Genomic DNA, 18,041 nt, shown 5'->3' with positions numbered 1-18,041 from the left:
TCAATGAATTTTGCTGCCTCGTCACATTAATTTGATGATGAAATTATTATTCGATTCACGAAAACTAGCTATAAAAGCCATGTTAATGGTTGGAAACGATACTTCACTGCTCTCATCGACAGTGCGTACATCTTGGCTACAGTTTGTTCAGCGAATCAATTTATTGGATTGAATTCTGAGCGTCAGTAAAATGTGGAAAGCGTTTTTACTTTGTTTCTTGGGTAAGAATTCTTCAGAAAAAATATATATGAATTTTATTCAATAATTTGAGACGAATTTTTTTTTTAATCCTCTATGTGCAAAATAGTTGCGCTTAGCGTGGCCGAGCAACAATGGAATGGAGCATGGCGACAAAATACCGAATATCGTTATAAGGTGCACACCAAAACCTTGGCCGCTCTACCGAATTTGAAGAATCAATGGGTTGGTTCATTCACCAAAGCCGATTTAACCATTCGTCAGTTATCAAAGGACGTTTTAGTTGGTGAAGTGAAAAATGGAAAGCGCAGCGATTTTCATGATGCATTACCAATGGATCCGGCCAAATATATGCCAGACGATGAACTTCAATATGAACAAATGGAAATGAATACAAAACCATTTGAAATTCGTATGGATGAAGGTGCCATTCATAGCATTGCCGTTGATAAAGACATGACCAATGTTCAATTGAATCAACTGAAAAGTATTTTGAGTCAATTGCAAGTCGATATTCGAGCTAGAAATAATATTGAAAGTGTGTACAGCCATTTACCCGACAGTAAAGATGACAACGATGAAAATAAACAGAATCAAGCACTTTACCAAGTCATGGAACCAACTGTAACTGGTAAGTGTTTTTTGTTTGAAAAAAGTTTAATTTCAAAAACAAAATTAATTGTGGTTTCTTTTTGAAAACAGGTAAATGCGAATCATACTATGATATTTCACGCATTCCAATGTATATGGCACAATCATTGCCCGAAGCCACATCAAGTGTAACATTGCAAAACGATGAAAATGTCTATGAAATTTTCAAAACGAAAAACTACAGCAATTGTGAACAACGTATGGGCTATCACTTTGGTCTTGATGGATTGAATGAATGGAAACCAAACACCAATCGCATGGGAAGTCTCGCAAAATCAGCCATTAGTCGCATTGTTATCTCGGGAAATCTCAACAAATACACCATTCGCTCATCGGTGACCACAAACCGTGTTGTCAAGTCTAATCCAGGTTTGTATATTTATATTTGATTTTATTTCAATGGAAACTTTTTGAAATGCCGTGCCATTAATTGGGGTTTCGTTGCAAATAGGTAAAGAAACTCAACAAGATTCATTGATTGTGAGTCAAGTGAATGTCACATTGGAATCAATGGAACAAAATGAGGAGAAACCACTAGTGCAATCGGAACAACTTGTCGATGTTGGCAATCTCGTTTACTCCTACGATTTGCCATCCGATAAGAAAAACTCGCTTCGGCCAAAAAAAGATTCGTCGGAAGAAACAGACGTCGATGACGATAATGATGATTCAGACGATGAAGAAGAACGTGATGAGGAAAATTCATCAGAGAAGCGTGAAGAACGTACAGCCAAAAAAAATAAAAAACACTCACGAAACAGCCGTCAACGCCGATCAACCGACAACGAAATCTCAAAAAACACCCGCAACGAAAACGAAGATGATGAGGATGAGGAGAATCAAAATGACATCGAGAAAGATAACGACAACAACATAAAAAAGAATAAAAACAAAAGCAACCACAATAAAAGCCAAAAAAGTCGCCAAAACCGTAAATCATCAAGAAATATTTCCGGTGAACGTGAAGATGAATCATCAAATGAAAAAAAACTGGAATATCATCAGCCAAGACCAACATTGAAAGATGCCCCAGAAAATCCATTGCTCAATTACTTTGTCGGCAACAACGGCAAATCAATTCAAAGCCGAAAAGAGTTCAATGCAAAAACTGAAGTTGAAAAACTAGTCGAAGAAATTAGCGAAGATTTGGAAAATCCAGAGGAAATTCCAGCCAAGAACACTCTTCGAAAATTCAATATTTTGGCCAAAATTATTCGCACCATGAACGCTGAACAAATCGAAGAAACAACACGTGCATTAGAAAAAATGGACAAAAAATCATCGGAAAAAAGTCGCAAAGTTTACCTTGATGCATTATCAACGGCTGGAACTGGACCGGCTGTAAACCAACTTATGACATTGATCGAAGAACGAAAATTAAAGGGTGAAGAAGCCGTCGAGGTGATTATCACTTTGCCAACCACTATTCGTGAACCAACCGAAGAGATGCAAAGACGTTTCTTTGTAAGTAGTTTCATATAAATTATAAAAGTTCTTAAATTATATGTTTGAGAGAAGAGAGTAAAAGAGATAAATATTTTTTCTCATATTTTTTTTTTGTTTTTTCTATTTTCCATTTGCAGGACTTTGTAAAGAACGATGCTGTTCGCGAACAATCAAATGTAAACACAACCGCCGGTATTGCACTATCGCGTTTCTTGCATCAAGCCCAAGTAAATCGCGAATCGGCAAAGAAATATTATCCAGTTGAAAGCTATGGACGTTTAGGTGATCGTAACAGTAAATTGGTATCGGAAGAAGTTATTCCGTACTTTGCTGAAATGTTGAAAAAAGCAGTTGACAAAAAAGATGTACCAAAGACATTGTACGCAATCCGTGCATTGGGAAATTTGGGCGATTCAAAATTGCCAAAAGTGTTTGAACCATATTTGACGGGCAAAGAAAAATTAAGCAATTTCCAACGATTTGCTGTGCTTGTTGCAATGGGTAGATATTGCCAAAATAATGTTAAAGATGGCCAAACAATGTTGTATAAAATCTTCCAAGATAAAGGTGAAACAAGCGAAATTCGTTCATTAGCCGTTTTTAAATTGGTGCGCTTAAATCCACTTGGTTCAATTTTGCTACGTATGGCCGAAACAACAAACAACGAAGAAAATAACGATGTCAGAGCCGCTGTTCGGTCAGCATTGGAATCGGCTGCACGTTTACAGGAAAACACAGAACTTGCTCAAAATGCAAAGGCGGCTTTAGGCTTGATGAAACAAGAAACACAAGGAATGCAATATGCACGCACTTATTTAACAGAATTTGTCGATCGTCAAATTGATGCAACATATAAACAACAAGCTACCTATTTGGTTGAGGAAGACAGTTTCATTCCGAATGCAATTTATGTTCGCACAGTTGGAAATCTTGGCGGATTCAATCGTGATAATGAATTCCATGCCATTGTATCAAGCATCAAAGAATTGGCCAATGCATGGAATGACAATATTGAAAAATCATCGAAAACTTCAAAACAAAATGACAGCGACAGCGATGAATCAAACGAAAACGATTATTTAAATAATGATTCAAACCAAGAGCAATCAACAACCAAGTGGTCAGCTGAAAAAATCATGAATTTGTTGAATATGAAAAAGAACAAAGCCAAACAACTTGAAGGACAATTAATGTTGAATTTTGCCAATTCAGAACGTTTCGTTGCTTTTGATAGAAAGACATTGGACCAATTGCCACAAACACTCAAGAAAATTGCCAAAGAAATTCGTAATGGATATGAGGTTAAATATACCAAATTGTACAATAAAGAAGACGCCACGATTTCATTCCCACTTGAGACCGGTGTTCCATTCACATTTACTCAAAGATCACCAACTGTCATTCAAGTTAAGGGTCAGGTGCGTGTTCGTACCACACCAGACATGAATGAAAACGACGAAAATAATAGCAACAGCGATGAACGCAACAATGAACGTACCGGTAACAACAAAAAGAACAAGATGCAAATCCCAAAGTCAGTTAATGCTTCAGCTAGTATTGAATTAACCTACTCTACTAACAATGAAGTCTCTATGTCATTTACTGAACCAAGCACTGGTCAACGCTATTCGGCCACCTACGATAAAATGACTCAAGTCAATGTTCCACTTCGTATTTCAAGCGATATTGATGTTGACAATCGCGAAATTAAAACCGAAGTCAAACCATTGAGAGCCGATAAGGAAATGAAAATCTTACAAATGAAAACAACACCATACACTGTTCGTGACAATATTTTCAAACTTCGTCCAATGCCGGAATCGCCACACACTAAAGAGATCCGTAGCAAATCAGTTCTTCCATGGAACGTTGAATTGGGTGAAAAGGCAACTGGCTTTGCCTGGAAGATTAGCGGTAAACAAGAGAAAGGCTCAAATCAAATTGCCAACATCATCAAGCAATTGCGTCAACGTGACTTAACATCAATTCTAATGTTTGGACAAGAAGACACATCAGCCGAACAATCGTCATTGACCGTATCGTTGGATGGAAAACAATCAACAAGCAAAACAGCCAGATTGACCATTAAATACGACAAACAAAATGCCAAAAATGAAAACCAAAACCAAAACAACATCGATAGAAACAGATCACATCCAAGATCTCGAGGACAATCAGCCGAGGGACACAATAATTTAGCCAAACCAGACTCAACCAAACCAAACAGTCAAGAACGTCGTGAACAACTGTTGCGCAATGCTGCCGAAGGTAGGAATTGAACGATTTTTTTTTGTTTTAATTTTATATGTTTTTTTAACAATTTTCATTGTCTTCACATTCAGATATGGGCGCAACAAATGGTGCTAGTGTTTTGGATATTTCGGTCGAATTTACTGGTTCCAAGAAACGTGAATACGTTGCAACGGTATCAACTGCATCAAGTAAAACCGAAGGAAAATCGCGTCTTCTTGTTTTCGCTCAAAAATCAGAATCAGAATCAGAATCAACAGAAAAATCAATTTCCTTGCAAGTTGATGCTAAATATCAAAATGCTGACCAACCATCACAATCAAATCAAGCTAATAACAAACCATATGCTGACATAAAAATCACAATGACCGTTTCAAAGGATAAGGAATCGGCTACTGTTCGCGGAAAAGTTGAAATGAAACAATCCACTGAATTAAAAGAACAGCGACAAGAAGATAGCCAAAAATCACCAAAGAAGTTATTATCACCGAACGCAGTCGATCACATGGATATTGAATTGGACGTCAATGATGCTGCTGCCAAAATGTTGGAAAAATCATTCGGTTTGGATGCAAAGAATTACTACAACTACCTACGTTACAGCACATCAATGTACTTGAATGAAAACAAAGAGTATGCTGATGGACAAAAGGATAAAGTTCGACTTGAGGTACGTCTTTCATCCGATATGAAATCGGCTGATTTAACATTGAAAACAGAAAACATGAAAACCGAATGGAAAGGAGTTCCAGTGCCAATGGCACGAACTGTTGCCGTTGTACCATCCAATGGAAACTTACTCGAAGAAATGAAACGAGAATACATTCAATACCGTGATACATGTGTCATTTCTGGCGATGAGACCAACACCTTTGAAAATCGTACTGTCAAAACTGGTGCTTTAGCTAAAAACACATGGTATTTGGCTGTGCATCAAATGCGCGAAAATGAGAATGACAATGAGAACGAGAATGATGACAAAAAGCATAGTCACTATGCTTCAATTTTGGTTCGAGAGGCTAAAGGATCAAATCGTCAACAAGAGTCAAACTGGAACAATCGTCAAAACCGTGAAGATTCAAACGAACAAGAATCAATTCGCGATCAAAATTCCATGAAACGTGCCAACCAAAAAAATAAAGAGGTTTTAATTGTTTTGCATCAAAAGAACAAGAATGACATCACTTTACGATTGGCCCCAAGAGACAACGATGAATCATCATCATCAACATCGAACAAAGCCCCACGTCTTTTTGTCGATGGAAATGAAAAAGATATGAACTCAAAATCATCAAGTTCGGTGCGATCAACTGAAAATCCAAAGGAGGTTTTGGCACGCGTATACGTTACTAAAGAACAACAAAGTGTTTCAGAAAATCCGGCACGCGGTCTTCGTGTTGAAACGAAATTGGGTGACTTGGAAGTCAAATACGACGGAAAGAGCGTTGAAATTCGTAGTAAGAGTATGTATCGTGGCAACCGTGGTATGTGCGGTGCATTCACTGGCCAAAAGACAAACGATTTGAAATCACCACAAAATAAAATCATCAACAATGATAAAGAGTTCGCTGCATCATGGGCTATTGTTGAAAATGACTCAAACGCCGATAATTCCGTGAAACAATTGCAACAACGTATCAAACAAAAGCAATATCCTAGCGAAGAGACTCTTTACAGTGACCCAATTCCGAATATGAAAAAGACACAAAGACAGCATCCACTTCAAAGCAATAAACAATCAACATCAAACGATAATCAAGACTCATCGAACTCGGAACAAGGAAGACGCAACTTAAATTCAAAGTCAAACTCAAATTCGAACTCGAATAGCATTAAATTAGGGACAAAACATCAAACCCAATTCGTCGAAGATACTGAAAACGATCGCATTTGCTTCAGCAAACGTCCATTGCCAGTGTGCCCAACCGGATCGAGAGCAGACGGTAAAACTCAGCAAAAAGTTGAAGTTATCTGCCGTCCAAGCAACGATCCAGCTGCCAAACACTACAAATCACAAATTAAACAAGGTCGCAATGTAAATATGAGCATGCATGCCAGCAATGATTCATTGACATTCTCCGTTCCAAAACGATGCGAACAATTGTAAAAGTGAACGACAATGAACAAATATTCTGAACAAACTTTATGATTTATAATTTTTCTTTATTTATATCAGTTGTATAGAGGAAAAAAAATAATGTAATCCTCTAACCCCTATTATCCCAGCATAAAAATTTCCAAAATGGAAATGTAAAAAAAATCTAAATAAAAAAACGAACATTGAATTGCAAAAATGAATTATAATGTTTTAATTATTGACTTTTGGTTTCAGCTGCACAATGCTTACTCTTTTGACTTCGTTATTTTAAAGAACATTCAAACATTTAACTTAATCAGTTGATGAAAAATTTACAAATATTTCCGACCCTCTGGTAATTTAATGTCTTTCAACCAATCGTTTTCTAGTATATATCGAGTATTGTTCCACGTAAAATGAGTTGGTGGTGCCTGTTCGCCTTGTTCAAATTCAAAATGTTTACTAAATGCAATGGCCATTTTTGAGCGAATAAGTCCGATAAAGCCATACTGTCCATCGGCTGGATGATAAACGCGACCACTTTCAGGCGACATATATACTTTATCCGGTTGAAATTGCATTTTTAATTCATTACCACCATGGTTGTATGCCAGACAGTTTTCTGAAATGTACAAACAAATTTTTACATGAATACATTTCTCGTTAAATTAAGAAACTGAACATTAAATGTTTCACTACAAAAATATTCGTCCGGTTTGGATTTTTTATTTCAATTTGGTTTACATTTTAAAGGAGTTTTACCTTGATCGTTTGATATAACATCGGTGAAAACGATTGGTAGATCATCGCAACGAATATAATTGCGTTCGGTGCCGCATAGTGACAGATATGGAAATTCATTTTGGTATCGGTTTGTTGTGTTGAATCGCAATCGCTTGAAGAAAAATCGAATGAAATGTTTCTCTTTGAAGCAAGAGGTGAAATTCTTTATCCGTGCATCGTCTAGAAAGAGCTGTAAGCGATGGAGAAAACGATACAAAATAATTTCAAAATTTTGAAAATAAATGATAAAAGGTCAATAATACAACCATTCCATCGTGATCAATGTAGTAGAAATATTCTCTGATTTTATTATCAACTCGTTGCCCTTGTATATACAACGATTTACAGTAATTTCTTTGAGTACAAAATTGAAAAGCCAATTTATTTGAATTACATTTTAAATATCTAAACATTTCCGAAAGAAAACCCAATTTTAAAATGAAATAAAAAGTTTTTTCAATAAATATTCTCCGCTCAATGTGAAAATAACGACAACACATATACCAAAACAATGTATAACGCGTTACGTCAAACGAGAACTGTCACATTTTGACATTTCAACAGTACAAAAACAAATGCATCGCTGTTTACAATCACTTTCCTCACAAATTACTCACTTTTTTGCTCTAAGTTACTCTAACGTTGTGATAAATCATTTTTTTTATTGTTTGAAAGATTGAAAGGCGACCAAAATAATGACGATCGAAATGGATTTGCAAGCGACAATTCAACAGGAATTTAAAATGATTGCTGAATTGTAAGTTAACTATGAGTGTGTGTGTGCGTCACATAATCTCATTTAATTTTCATTGTAATTTTGAATATGGAATTTATCCCAAAATATTTATCTATTGCAGAAAAATGATTCAAAAAGAAAATATCGGCGGAATTTATGTGATTCCATCGTTTGAAAGTTCGTTTGGTATGTTTCGAAATTTGATTTTATATTGATCAAATATGGTATGTAGACGTGAATGTATTTATTTTTAGTTTATATTTTTTGGTAGTTTGGTTCGGTGTGATCTTTGCTCGGAGTGGGTACTACAAAGATGGCATTTTTCGATTTAATATTTCACTGCCCAAAGATTTTCCAAACACAACCGATGCTCCGGTAAGTGAATGCAGTGCATGTATAAAAAGTAACGATATGTCTATGATTCACATTTAACGATTTTACTTCACAGACGGTCATATTTCAAAGTGAATTGATACATCCATTGATCTGTCCATACACCGGAATTTTGGGTATATCAGATGCATTTCCAACATGGAATCCAACGGAGCATCATCTTTGGCAATTGCTAAAATACATTCAATTCATATTTACGCATCCGGTGGCCTGTTTGAATAGTAATACTGTAAAAATATCAAATCAAGACGCTGCCGAACTGATTCGAAGCCAAAATCTCACCGAATTCGAAGAAAAGGTGAAAGAATGTGTACGCATAAGCAAAGATAAAATCTATGACAATCCACCAACCGAAGATAAACACTATATAACATTTAGCATGTTTGACGACGAAATTCATCGAATTGTTTTAGATAAAATAAAAAATAAATGTGACACCACATCAGCATCGCCGCCGCCATCTGGACTATCATGGGTGAATGAAGGTGAATTCAAAGCGCTTCGAAAATAAATGACACTACATGTTTATATAGTTTTCTACACAAATTTAATCGAGATTCTTTTTTTTAGTATTCTAACATTTGATATAAGCGACAATTTTATGATAACATTTGGTTATCACACTCAAACATTTACTGTTAACAATGAACTTTTTTTTATTTTGTGTGTATATTTTTCATGGAACATTTCATTTTGATTGGAATAAAACGGAAATTTTAAAGGAGTTGATTATTTTTTTTGTTATTTATTAAATTTTGAAGAAAAATATTTATGAAAAGGTGATTCGAAAGGTAACGATTTATTTCTTTCATTCTATGCATTAGTAAAACGAATGTGGTATTGTTTATGTTTATACATTTTTTTCTTATTCATTTGAATGAATAAGCAAAATAGACATGAAATTCGAAATAGTCGACAAAAGAAACAAATCAAATTTAATGGAAATGTAATATCATCATGGAATTTTACGTAATTAAAACAAAATTGATAGCGATTGATAGGTTACAATATATCCAAAATTAAAGTTAGTGACAAAATCATGTTAAATTTTAAATGGCATACAAAACTTGATAATCTATCATGGTTGATTGATGTTTAAAATCGAAAGAAAAAGGTGATTTGACTCAATTATTTAGTGTAATTCGGGAATTTTTCGTGTTTCGATCAATGTTTTCATGAATCGCGTTGACTTTTTGGGAATTCGCTCTTTTCTTGGCGATGACATGTTAACGGAAAACAGACCGAATTTTCGTCTGAAATTAAACATTACATATATGTAGCAATTGTTTATTCATTTTAAAAACAAAACATTACTAACGTGTATCCACTATGCCATTCAAAATTATCAATAAGTGACCAAGCTGTAAAATGCATACAAGTTAAGAAAAAATACACAGATTAATAAAAATGTATGCAAAGACACTAAACCTGTGTACCCCTTGACGTTACAATCGTCATTCTGAATAGCATCTAAAACTTTCTCTAAATGATCATGAAAATAAGCAATTCGGCCATCATCTTCTAGCTGTCCATCATCCGGCCAACCGTTTTCAGTCATTATTACCTCGGGATTGTTATATTCTGCTTTGATCCATCTTCAATTCGATCATCGATCAGAATAATTATTGAAATTTCGAAAATGCGTCAGTAAATGATAGGTGTGAAAAGAATGTACATGCATCAAGTACTTTAGAATATCACCAAGACCTTCCGGAACCGAATATAACCGATTAGATGCACTTTTGATCCCCTCAGATTTAGCAGATAATCTAAGATTCAAATCGCTATGCAATATTGAATCGATTGTTGTATAATTATCGACAATCGGCTGAGAAGATTTGGAAACATATCGACTTGTGTAATAATTTAATCCAAAAAAGTCAGACGATCCCTTAATTTTCTTTATCCAGTACTCTGAAAATGTTGGTAAGCGTGATCTTAAACGCCCCTCTTCCTTGCTAGCGTTATAGATTCGTTCAATCACAAACGGTGGATAGTCGCCTTTGGTGCTAAAAATTGGATGGGCCGAAAATCCAAGCTGAATGGAATGAAGAATTATTTTCAACATTTTTTTAAATAAAGACTTTTTTACCGTGAATTGAATGGCCTCATCCACTGCTATTGCGTCATTTGAGTCAGAATAAAAAAAATACGAAAGCAAACAGATTCCAATTCTGCCTTTGAACTGATTATAGAATTTATCTTTATATAGATGATAAGCCACAGCATGTGCTTTTAGCGCATTATGAATACACAAATAATCGGCTACTCCGCTGGCATTCATGCCTGGTGCATTTTTATTTGTACCATAACCATATTTACAAAATATATTTGGCTCATTTATCGTAATCCAATATTTGACTCGATCGCCGAACCGATTATATAATAAGTTTGCATATTCTTCAAAATATCTCACAATAACTTAATTTGTGAAACCACCGAATAATTGAAGTTTTTGTGGCAAGTCAAAGTGAAACATTGTCACCATTGGTTGTATTTCATTTTCAATGAGCGCATTTATCAATTTATTGTAGTATTCGATTCCTTTTTCATTTATTTGTGTTATATCCCCAGTAGGTAAGATACGAGACCACGAAATTGAAAATCGGTAAAAATTCATCTAAATAGTTGAAAACAATAGTGTAGAATACTTGTTGAAATTAAAAAAAAATACGGTCATTTTCTTACATTTAGACTTTTCAATGCTTCAATGTCGTCCAAATAATATTCATAAGAATTAGCACCGACATCAGCATTTTGATGATCAAGAATATTCTCTGAGTACGAATGAACGAAATCATCCCAAATACTGGGCCCCTTACCATCCGAATCCCATCCTCCTTCAACTTGATATGCGGATGTTGCTGCGCCAAATAAAAAATCTGGTGGAAAATATCGGTTTGATTCACTTTTCGGAGGACTGGCTGATCCCGACGATCTATGCAAATTCATGAGTTTTATTTTTTGATATTTAGTAGAATATTTATTGTATGGAAAAATCTTACATAAAAATGAAAATAATACAAATTAATTTGGACGAACGCATTGCAAAGTCTTTACTCTTTGACCTATATTTTACTTTGACAATGATTTACGAGTTATATTTATAAGTTCGTAACACGCGTATACTCTGATTAAAAATTAAAGAAGCTTTTATATACACCATTGAATACAATCAAAACAAAACACATTCTTATCAGTGAGAGCCACGCTTTTTTCGGTTAAATCTAGTGCAAATTTTACCAAAAATCAATAGACGCCATTTGTGGGCAAAGCATATCATCAGTGAAATGTTCGGAAAGAAATGTCTGAGCAATCTAATCACTGATATTTATATAATGTTAACATATGTATTAAACATTATGTAGTCAACTCTTCTGCTCTTAAACTCATTGCGAAAAATATGGCTCCCATTATTCCCAGCCAATTGGGATATTTCAATAATCTTGATAGTTGCTGCAGGCATCATGATTTATGTCTTTTTTCAATAGCACCGGGCATGTATCACGAAATGCATGTGATTGAAAGTACCGGGAAAGTTAGAAGATACGTGAACAACGGATTTTTTACAATAAGTTTTTGCGTTTGTGATGAAGCATTTAGGAACTGCTTGAATGACATAGGACTTGCTGGGCGTTTATTATACAATTTTTATCGCGAAATAATGTTGGCGGAACGTATAATTCATGAAAGTCAATTCAAATTGAGGAAAGGTGTGATGCCAATTCTAGATCCCATAGAAAATAATAGAAAAAATAAGGAACTCTTAATCGAAAAGACTAAAATATAACAACAGATTTTTCATTGGAAAAACTAATGACAACTCGATTGTAACATCATCATCTATACCTAAATCAGCTAAACATTTTTTTCGTAAGACGATGTAATACTCATAAAAGAATGGAATAAAATATGTTTTTTCAATTTCAATGTTTTATTTATTACAATTACATTATTTTGTATATTTAGTTGCAAACCTACCCGTATACCAAAAAAGTAACTGACTAATTGTTGAAAATAGTCTATTATAATCGACTATAGCTATCTAGTTAGCTGCTTATTTTGGGACATTTAAAACTGTGATCGACTATATTATATGCATATTGCACAATGAAACAATCACAATCAGACAGTCAAAAACGTCCAAAAATAAGCGGCTAACTAGATAGTCGATTTTTTTTTACGTACGGGTATCTGATTGGTGCTACGATAAGGTTTTTCACCTTGTTTGTGAAGTATTTTCTTACTGAAGATGTTATATAAACCTTTTGATTATAGTTCGCAAAATTAATACTGTCAAAATGGGAAAAACGTAAAAATGTTAGAGAATGTTTGTCATTCAATAAAAAACCGCCTATTGCGAGATCAATTTGGTTTTCTTCCGCTTCCAATATCATTTGCTCAGCTATTCTATCGTCTATAGTTGATATGGATAAAAATGCAATCGATGGATATTTTTTTTTATTTTAACAACACTTAAGTCATTTATTGACTGTAATTGTATGGGATTGTTACGCAAAGATAAAGATTCCAAATTATTAAAGAATCCTTCAAGTAGTAGACTAGTCATGCAGTTACCGTTCAGACCCAAAGAAGATAATGTATTGTCTGGTTCAAGGAATATTTGAGATATTTGATTATTCATTACAAGCACCTCTTCCACATTTGATGGAATAAAAAGACTAGTCAGAGACACATTGCCTACGTTCAATGCCTTCAACGAATCCAGATGTCTTATATCGATATTGCCTAACTTTGGATTATTTTCAGCAGAAAAAACCTCTAAATAGTCCAACCTTCGAAGTATTTCAGATAAATTAGTTTTTAAATCATTATTGCTTAAATCCAAAACACCAATTAACATGTTATATCGAAATAAGTCTAAATCTATTATCTGGATTCGATTCGTATTCAAATCCAAATTTTCTAATTTTTTTAACGGTTTAAAAACATTTTTATCTAAATAAGTTATTTGATTTGATGATAGATCCAAATATCTCAACGATTTTAAGCCGATGAATGCGTCGGATGCTATTCCCTTGATCATGTTATTGTGAAGCAACAGTTGATTCAGCTGTTTACAGAAGAACAGAAAACCATTTTTCAATTTTTCCAATCTATTGAAATCAGCGTCAATCCATCGTAATTGTTTCCATTGACATATTGACATTCCATCGATTGATGTTAAACTATTATTTCGAATTCTGAGAAATTCCACATTCGGTGTTTTTTCTACAAAACGTCTGGGCACTGTACTATTTTTGCCTATGATTTGCAATTCAGTAATTGAAGCACAACTTCTTAGCCAAGGTCTTTGAGCGCAAGATACATTTGCATATTGTAAATCATCTGCTTGTATCGTACAAGGCGAAATAGTCACATATCTATCTGTGAAACTGTGAAAGTATGTATGAAATGATGGCAAGAGCGAATAACATATCACTGCCAATAGCAATAATCGCCTAAAATTGAGTAATAGATTAAAAAAAATAACGGCAAATTTACTAATTAAAGCGATGGAATGGCAAATAACTAATTACATTTTGATCGATTCACTTCACCACTTGATCACTTCTCAAACTTATTCACGTAAATACACGAATATTCAGTGTACGACTAGCTGCTGATAGATGACAAATTCACACACAACCAAATGTCTACAACATTGTCTTACCATTTATGGACAAAGACAGAAAATAAAATTCACATTCTTGACATGCCCAAGAAGATAAAAAATTTGGAACCGGACACAAAGAACAGAAAATAGAAAAACTGGTTTGAATAGAAAAATGCATTAATGTGTATTATTTTGTTGATTTCATTTCGAGAATCGAAAAACTTAAATACATTTACATTTTTTTATTTCGATCAAGAATAGAGGAGAGAGAGAGAGAGAATATTCATGTTTATGCCGTCACTGCCGTCTTCACTCAACCGTTATTCATAAGAAATAAACAGCAAGCAGAGACGTTGATTTTGAGAGAGAGAGTTATTTAGTCTTACTTTCAGGTGAACACTGTTCGAAAACAAGAGAAATTCCCGAAAAAAATAGCGAAAGAAACAATCTTAATTTTTACATCATTACTTTTATGCATTTGGTAGACAAATTTCGTGAAAAACACTCGCGTGCGTTTTAAGATTTTTTGTTTACATTTTGAAAGCTTAGTAGTTTTTTTTACTTTGAATGCATGAGCATCATATGAAAATACATTGGCACACTCAAAACGATTCCAACAACAAAATACATGGCTAGCATGTTCGTTGCCATATTTAATTTACATGTTCGAAACAAACATATGAAAATATGATAACAGAAACGCGTAGAGAGAGAGAGAGAGAGAGAGAGAGAGAGAGAATATTCATATAATGCCGTCGCTGCCGTCCACACTCAACCGTTGTCCATAAGAAATATACACTAAGCAGAGACGTTGATCTTGATCAAAACTTGTTTTGCGGGCGTGGCCAAAACCGGTTTGGACAAAACCCGCTTTTTTACACTACTTTCCTAGTTTTTACTTGAAATATAAAAAACTAGCTAATGGTTTCCGTCCCCTAGAGTGCGTGCAACCGTATATCATGGACATGACCACAGAAAAAGAACGAAAATTCAATTATTACGTCAACCCCAAACGTAAAGGAGCGTATGTTGATCCAGGCCAACCAGGACCATCGCAGTCAAAACGAGACATTCATTGCCAGAAGGTTATGCTGTGCATTTGGTGGGATCAAAAAGGTGTCGTGTATTATGAGCTGCTAAAACCAGTGACCGGTTCGCGCATATTTCTATGCTTGCCTAAATACGCTAGGTAGCATAGATATGCCAAGCATAGCCGCAAACGCAACCGACGCATCGCCGTTCACTCTATATGAACAATGCACATGTTCATTTATGCAGACGACCGTGCGCATACAATATAGCTCGAATCGAATGGCGACGGGTGCGTTGCGGCTTGCGTCTCCGCTATGCTTAGCATAGCTATCAGGCATAGAAATATGCGCGAACCGGTCACTGGCTAAAACCAGGTGAAACGGTTACAGCCCAACGCTACCGCATGCAATTAATCAAAATGGAGCAGACATCGTTAAAAAAAAAGTACAAGACTTCGGTTGGGATCGGCTTGATCAACCCGCGTACTCTCCAGATCTTGCTCCTTCTGACTACCACTTGTTTCGATCGATCCAAATGGGCTTGTCCGAGATATCGTTTCGAAATCCTGAAGGAGTGAGAAAATGGATCAATGAATGGATAGCCTCAAAAGATGAGGAATTCTTTCGACGCGGAATCGACAAGCTACCAAGAAGATGGGCGGAAGTCATAGCAAACGATGGGCAATACATTGATTAAAGTATTCATTCTTGTTATTTTAAATAAATTTTTCTTTTCACACAAAAATCCCTCAAAATTAATTTATACACCCAATAATTAATTGTTTTTTACAATTTCGCGATCAAAGCAGACATGCATACATCCCATGTGACAATGTGATTTCTTCTCATGTAACTAAATCTTAACCGTGAACTTCTGAATCTCATTTTCATACCAAAATTATGAAAAAAACAAAAATTCAAAATAAAAGTTTATTGTATATTTCGTTTGTTTTATAAAATATGGCGTTTTTAAGTAAATATAATGACTATGGTTAATAAATTATATTTGCACGATAAATGTACAAATGATCTCATTTCGCACAAAATAAATGAATTTCTTTGAATGATTTGATTTTCGTAAAATGGAAGAATGGTTTCTTATGACAAAAGGATTGTTTGTTTGTTTTTTTTTTGGTAACTTTTCATTTAAAATACAGACAACATGACAAAAATAATCCGAAAATTTTAATGAAACAAAAGCCAAAAGCAATTGCTCCTAAAATATTGAGATGATCTCTTATTTCATCGATGAATTTGTAGATGCAGCCTGTGTACGGAATATTGCTTGGATGGTCACTCTTTCCACAATGTTCACTATATGAAATGCAACACGAATCGGGAACCAAACGATTCACATTCGAACGTATCAAATGATATGAATCTTCTGTGGTTAACCATGTACTATTACGCCATTCTTCAAATTTTTCGGCACCACAGCATCTATACTGAAAATTTAATATAAATTGGTATTCAAAATGCTAGAAAAATCGGAAAACAGAAAAAAATCATACACTTTGTTGCATTAGGTCAATGGCATTGGTTCGGGTTTCATCGATACCGTAATTTGTCATAAATGTCTTATTCAACGAGCCCATCAGTTCATCATCAACTTGACTCTCATATACATAAGTTACAGCTCCGACCGAAAACTCAAGCAAAAACACCGCAATCAACAGCAACGAATACTGTAAAAGCAGAAAAGAAAAGAGTTTATGACAGTATTTAACCCATTTTACACAATTCCATTGTTAAATGGTTAATCACGAAGAAAATTTCGTTAAATTCAAATGTACACACAAATTGGTTTTGACCAAATTTGATTCCATTATAGGTATGAATGAATAAATGGAAATTAATTACGAAAAAACTTACGCAGCATATCAATGAGCGTTGATCTCGCCAAACGACATAACAACCAAAAAAAGCCGTCAACGTCGCTAAAATGCCAGCTATTAATAGCCCATATGAGGTTAAAGCGTACGTTGGCGTCACCAAAAGTGAAGCAAAATGATGTTTCCAGAATATTGACCAAACTGCAACAGCTGTTATTATACAGCCGGACATCTGAAAATGTTCAAAACAAATAGTTTTAAGAGAACAATTCATTGAAATGAATTGCAATAAAAATGCCAACATATTTGAAAATGAGGGGATATTGGTGATAAATCACACGATATCAGATTACATGTGTGACAAACACTTTTTACCAAATGGGATACATGCATAGTTTATTTTCATTTCGAAAAGTAATTTATATCGGTTTTCCTTTATTATTCGTGTAATGGAGAAATGTTCGGAAGTAATTAATGTCGTTCGAATTGTTTTTTTTTTTACTATAATCGAAATTATCATTCCAACATGATAAACTTCATGGATTACATGCTACACCATTTTAATGCATGGTTGATTCAAACAATTTGTTATGGGTCAAGGGATGTTTTCGCAAAGGAATTGTAAACAAAAGAAAAATTGTGAAGGAATGAAGGTATGTCAAAGGTGTGGTGTGCATATTCTGACACGGAAAATTGACTATATAGCTTTCACTCGCACGGAATGCTTTCTCAAGCCCAAGGCAAGCCAGTTTTATATATATATGATATCATTATACTCACAAAAAGTATGACGTTGAATGTCTGAAGTATATATCGAATAAAATTAATGCTATAGCAATTGTTTGATTTCATATTCTTCTTTGATTGTGGCATTGGTTTCAGTAGTTGACGCTGTTGTTGTTGCTGATTATTTGCGCTGATGCTATTATTCACTCTCGATCTATCCATTTCCATCGATTTTTACTCCACTCTGTTTCTCTCTCTCTCTCTCTCTCTCTCTCTCTCTCTCTCTCTCTCTCTCTCTCTC

General features: G+C 34.6%; 5 protein-coding genes and 1 pseudogene across 5 annotated transcripts; 2 read left to right on the top strand and 4 right to left on the bottom strand.

Annotated features, from left to right (window-relative positions):
- The first annotated feature begins 92 nt into the window (after window positions 1-92).
- Window positions 93-6,843, top strand: LOC116349005 (vitellogenin-A1-like). The gene is made up of 6 exons (XM_031780259.1): window positions 93-221; window positions 308-829; window positions 901-1,218; window positions 1,301-2,313; window positions 2,433-4,563; window positions 4,638-6,843. Exons 1-6 carry the CDS (start codon window positions 191-193, stop codon window positions 6,650-6,652), a joined length of 6,030 nt encoding a protein of 2,009 aa, XP_031636119.1. The 5' UTR covers window positions 93-190; the 3' UTR covers window positions 6,653-6,843.
- On the bottom strand, window positions 6,826-8,136 carry LOC116349058 (UPF0598 protein CG30010). The gene is made up of 3 exons (XM_031780315.1): window positions 7,672-8,136; window positions 7,385-7,595; window positions 6,826-7,244 (listed from the first exon to the last, which is right to left on the bottom strand). The coding sequence occupies exons 1-3, from the start codon at window positions 7,903-7,905 to the stop codon at window positions 6,955-6,957; spliced, it is 735 nt and encodes a 244-aa protein (XP_031636175.1). The 5' UTR covers window positions 7,906-8,136; the 3' UTR covers window positions 6,826-6,954.
- LOC116349084 (protein crossbronx homolog) lies at window positions 7,978-9,258 on the top strand. Its single transcript, XM_031780356.1, has 4 exons — window positions 7,978-8,162; window positions 8,263-8,327; window positions 8,413-8,516; window positions 8,590-9,258. The coding sequence occupies exons 1-4, from the start codon at window positions 8,101-8,103 to the stop codon at window positions 9,043-9,045; spliced, it is 687 nt and encodes a 228-aa protein (XP_031636216.1). The 5' UTR covers window positions 7,978-8,100; the 3' UTR covers window positions 9,046-9,258.
- A 52-nt stretch (window positions 9,259-9,310) lies between these two features.
- On the bottom strand, window positions 9,311-12,248 carry LOC116349027 (annotated as a pseudogene).
- Window positions 12,249-12,520: 272 nt separating this feature from the next.
- Window positions 12,521-14,196, bottom strand: LOC116349037 (leucine-rich repeat transmembrane neuronal protein 4-like). Its single transcript, XM_031780293.1, has 2 exons — window positions 14,075-14,196; window positions 12,521-13,996 (listed from the first exon to the last, which is right to left on the bottom strand). Coding segments are annotated over exons 1-2 (1,047 nt in total). The 5' UTR covers window positions 14,077-14,196; the 3' UTR covers window positions 12,521-12,951.
- A 1,902-nt stretch (window positions 14,197-16,098) lies between these two features.
- Window positions 16,099-18,035, bottom strand: LOC116349049 (CD151 antigen-like). The gene is made up of 4 exons (XM_031780303.1): window positions 17,795-18,035; window positions 17,055-17,246; window positions 16,694-16,867; window positions 16,099-16,627 (listed from the first exon to the last, which is right to left on the bottom strand). Exons 1-4 carry the CDS (start codon window positions 17,966-17,968, stop codon window positions 16,325-16,327), a joined length of 843 nt encoding a protein of 280 aa, XP_031636163.1. The 5' UTR covers window positions 17,969-18,035; the 3' UTR covers window positions 16,099-16,324.
- Window positions 18,036-18,041: the final 6 nt, after the last annotated feature.

This window comes from Contarinia nasturtii, unplaced genomic scaffold, assembly GCF_009176525.2.
Source record: "Contarinia nasturtii isolate CC-2019 unplaced genomic scaffold, AAFC_CNas_1.1 Cnas_scaffold_129, whole genome shotgun sequence".
NCBI classification, from domain to species: domain Eukaryota; kingdom Metazoa; phylum Arthropoda; class Insecta; order Diptera; family Cecidomyiidae; genus Contarinia; species Contarinia nasturtii.
The sequence above is the reverse complement of the archived record's forward strand: the minus strand, read 5'-3'. Positions and strand labels throughout refer to the sequence as shown.

What these genes read in the sequence shown, in the direction of transcription:
- LOC116349005 (XM_031780259.1), top strand. Translation starts at nt 191, where the DNA reads ATGTGGAAAGCGTTTTTACTTTGTTTCTTGG. An exon ending in TGTTGTCAAGTCTAATCCAG is followed by an intron (nt 1,219 to 1,300) that starts GTTTGTATATTT and finishes CGTTGCAAATAG; the next exon opens with GTAAAGAAACTCAACAAGAT. An exon ending in AGATGCAAAGACGTTTCTTT is followed by an intron (nt 2,314 to 2,432) that starts GTAAGTAGTTTC and finishes TTCCATTTGCAG; the next exon opens with GACTTTGTAAAGAACGATGC.
- LOC116349084 (XM_031780356.1), top strand. Translation starts at nt 8,101, where the DNA reads ATGACGATCGAAATGGATTTGCAAGCGACAATTCAACAGGAATTTAAA. An exon ending in TTTAAAATGATTGCTGAATT is followed by an intron (nt 8,163 to 8,262) that starts GTAAGTTAACTA and finishes TATCTATTGCAG; the next exon opens with AAAAATGATTCAAAAAGAAA. An exon ending in CAAACACAACCGATGCTCCG is followed by an intron (nt 8,517 to 8,589) that starts GTAAGTGAATGC and finishes TTTACTTCACAG; the next exon opens with ACGGTCATATTTCAAAGTGA.
- LOC116349058 (XM_031780315.1), bottom strand. Translation starts at nt 7,905, where the DNA reads ATGTGTTGTCGTTATTTTCACATTGAGCGGAGAATATTTATTGAAAAA. An exon ending in ACATTGATCACGATGGAATG is followed by an intron (nt 7,596 to 7,671) that starts GTTGTATTATTG and finishes CATCGCTTACAG; the next exon opens with CTCTTTCTAGACGATGCACG. An exon ending in TGTTATATCAAACGATCAAG is followed by an intron (nt 7,245 to 7,384) that starts GTAAAACTCCTT and finishes TGTACATTTCAG; the next exon opens with AAAACTGTCTGGCATACAAC.
- LOC116349049 (XM_031780303.1), bottom strand. Translation starts at nt 17,968, where the DNA reads ATGGAAATGGATAGATCGAGAGTGAATAATAGCATCAGCGCAAATAAT. An exon ending in CATTCAACGTCATACTTTTT is followed by an intron (nt 17,247 to 17,794) that starts GTGAGTATAATG and finishes GAACATTTTCAG; the next exon opens with ATGTCCGGCTGTATAATAAC. An exon ending in TTGACCTAATGCAACAAAGT is followed by an intron (nt 16,628 to 16,693) that starts GTATGATTTTTT and finishes TTAAATTTTCAG; the next exon opens with TATAGATGCTGTGGTGCCGA.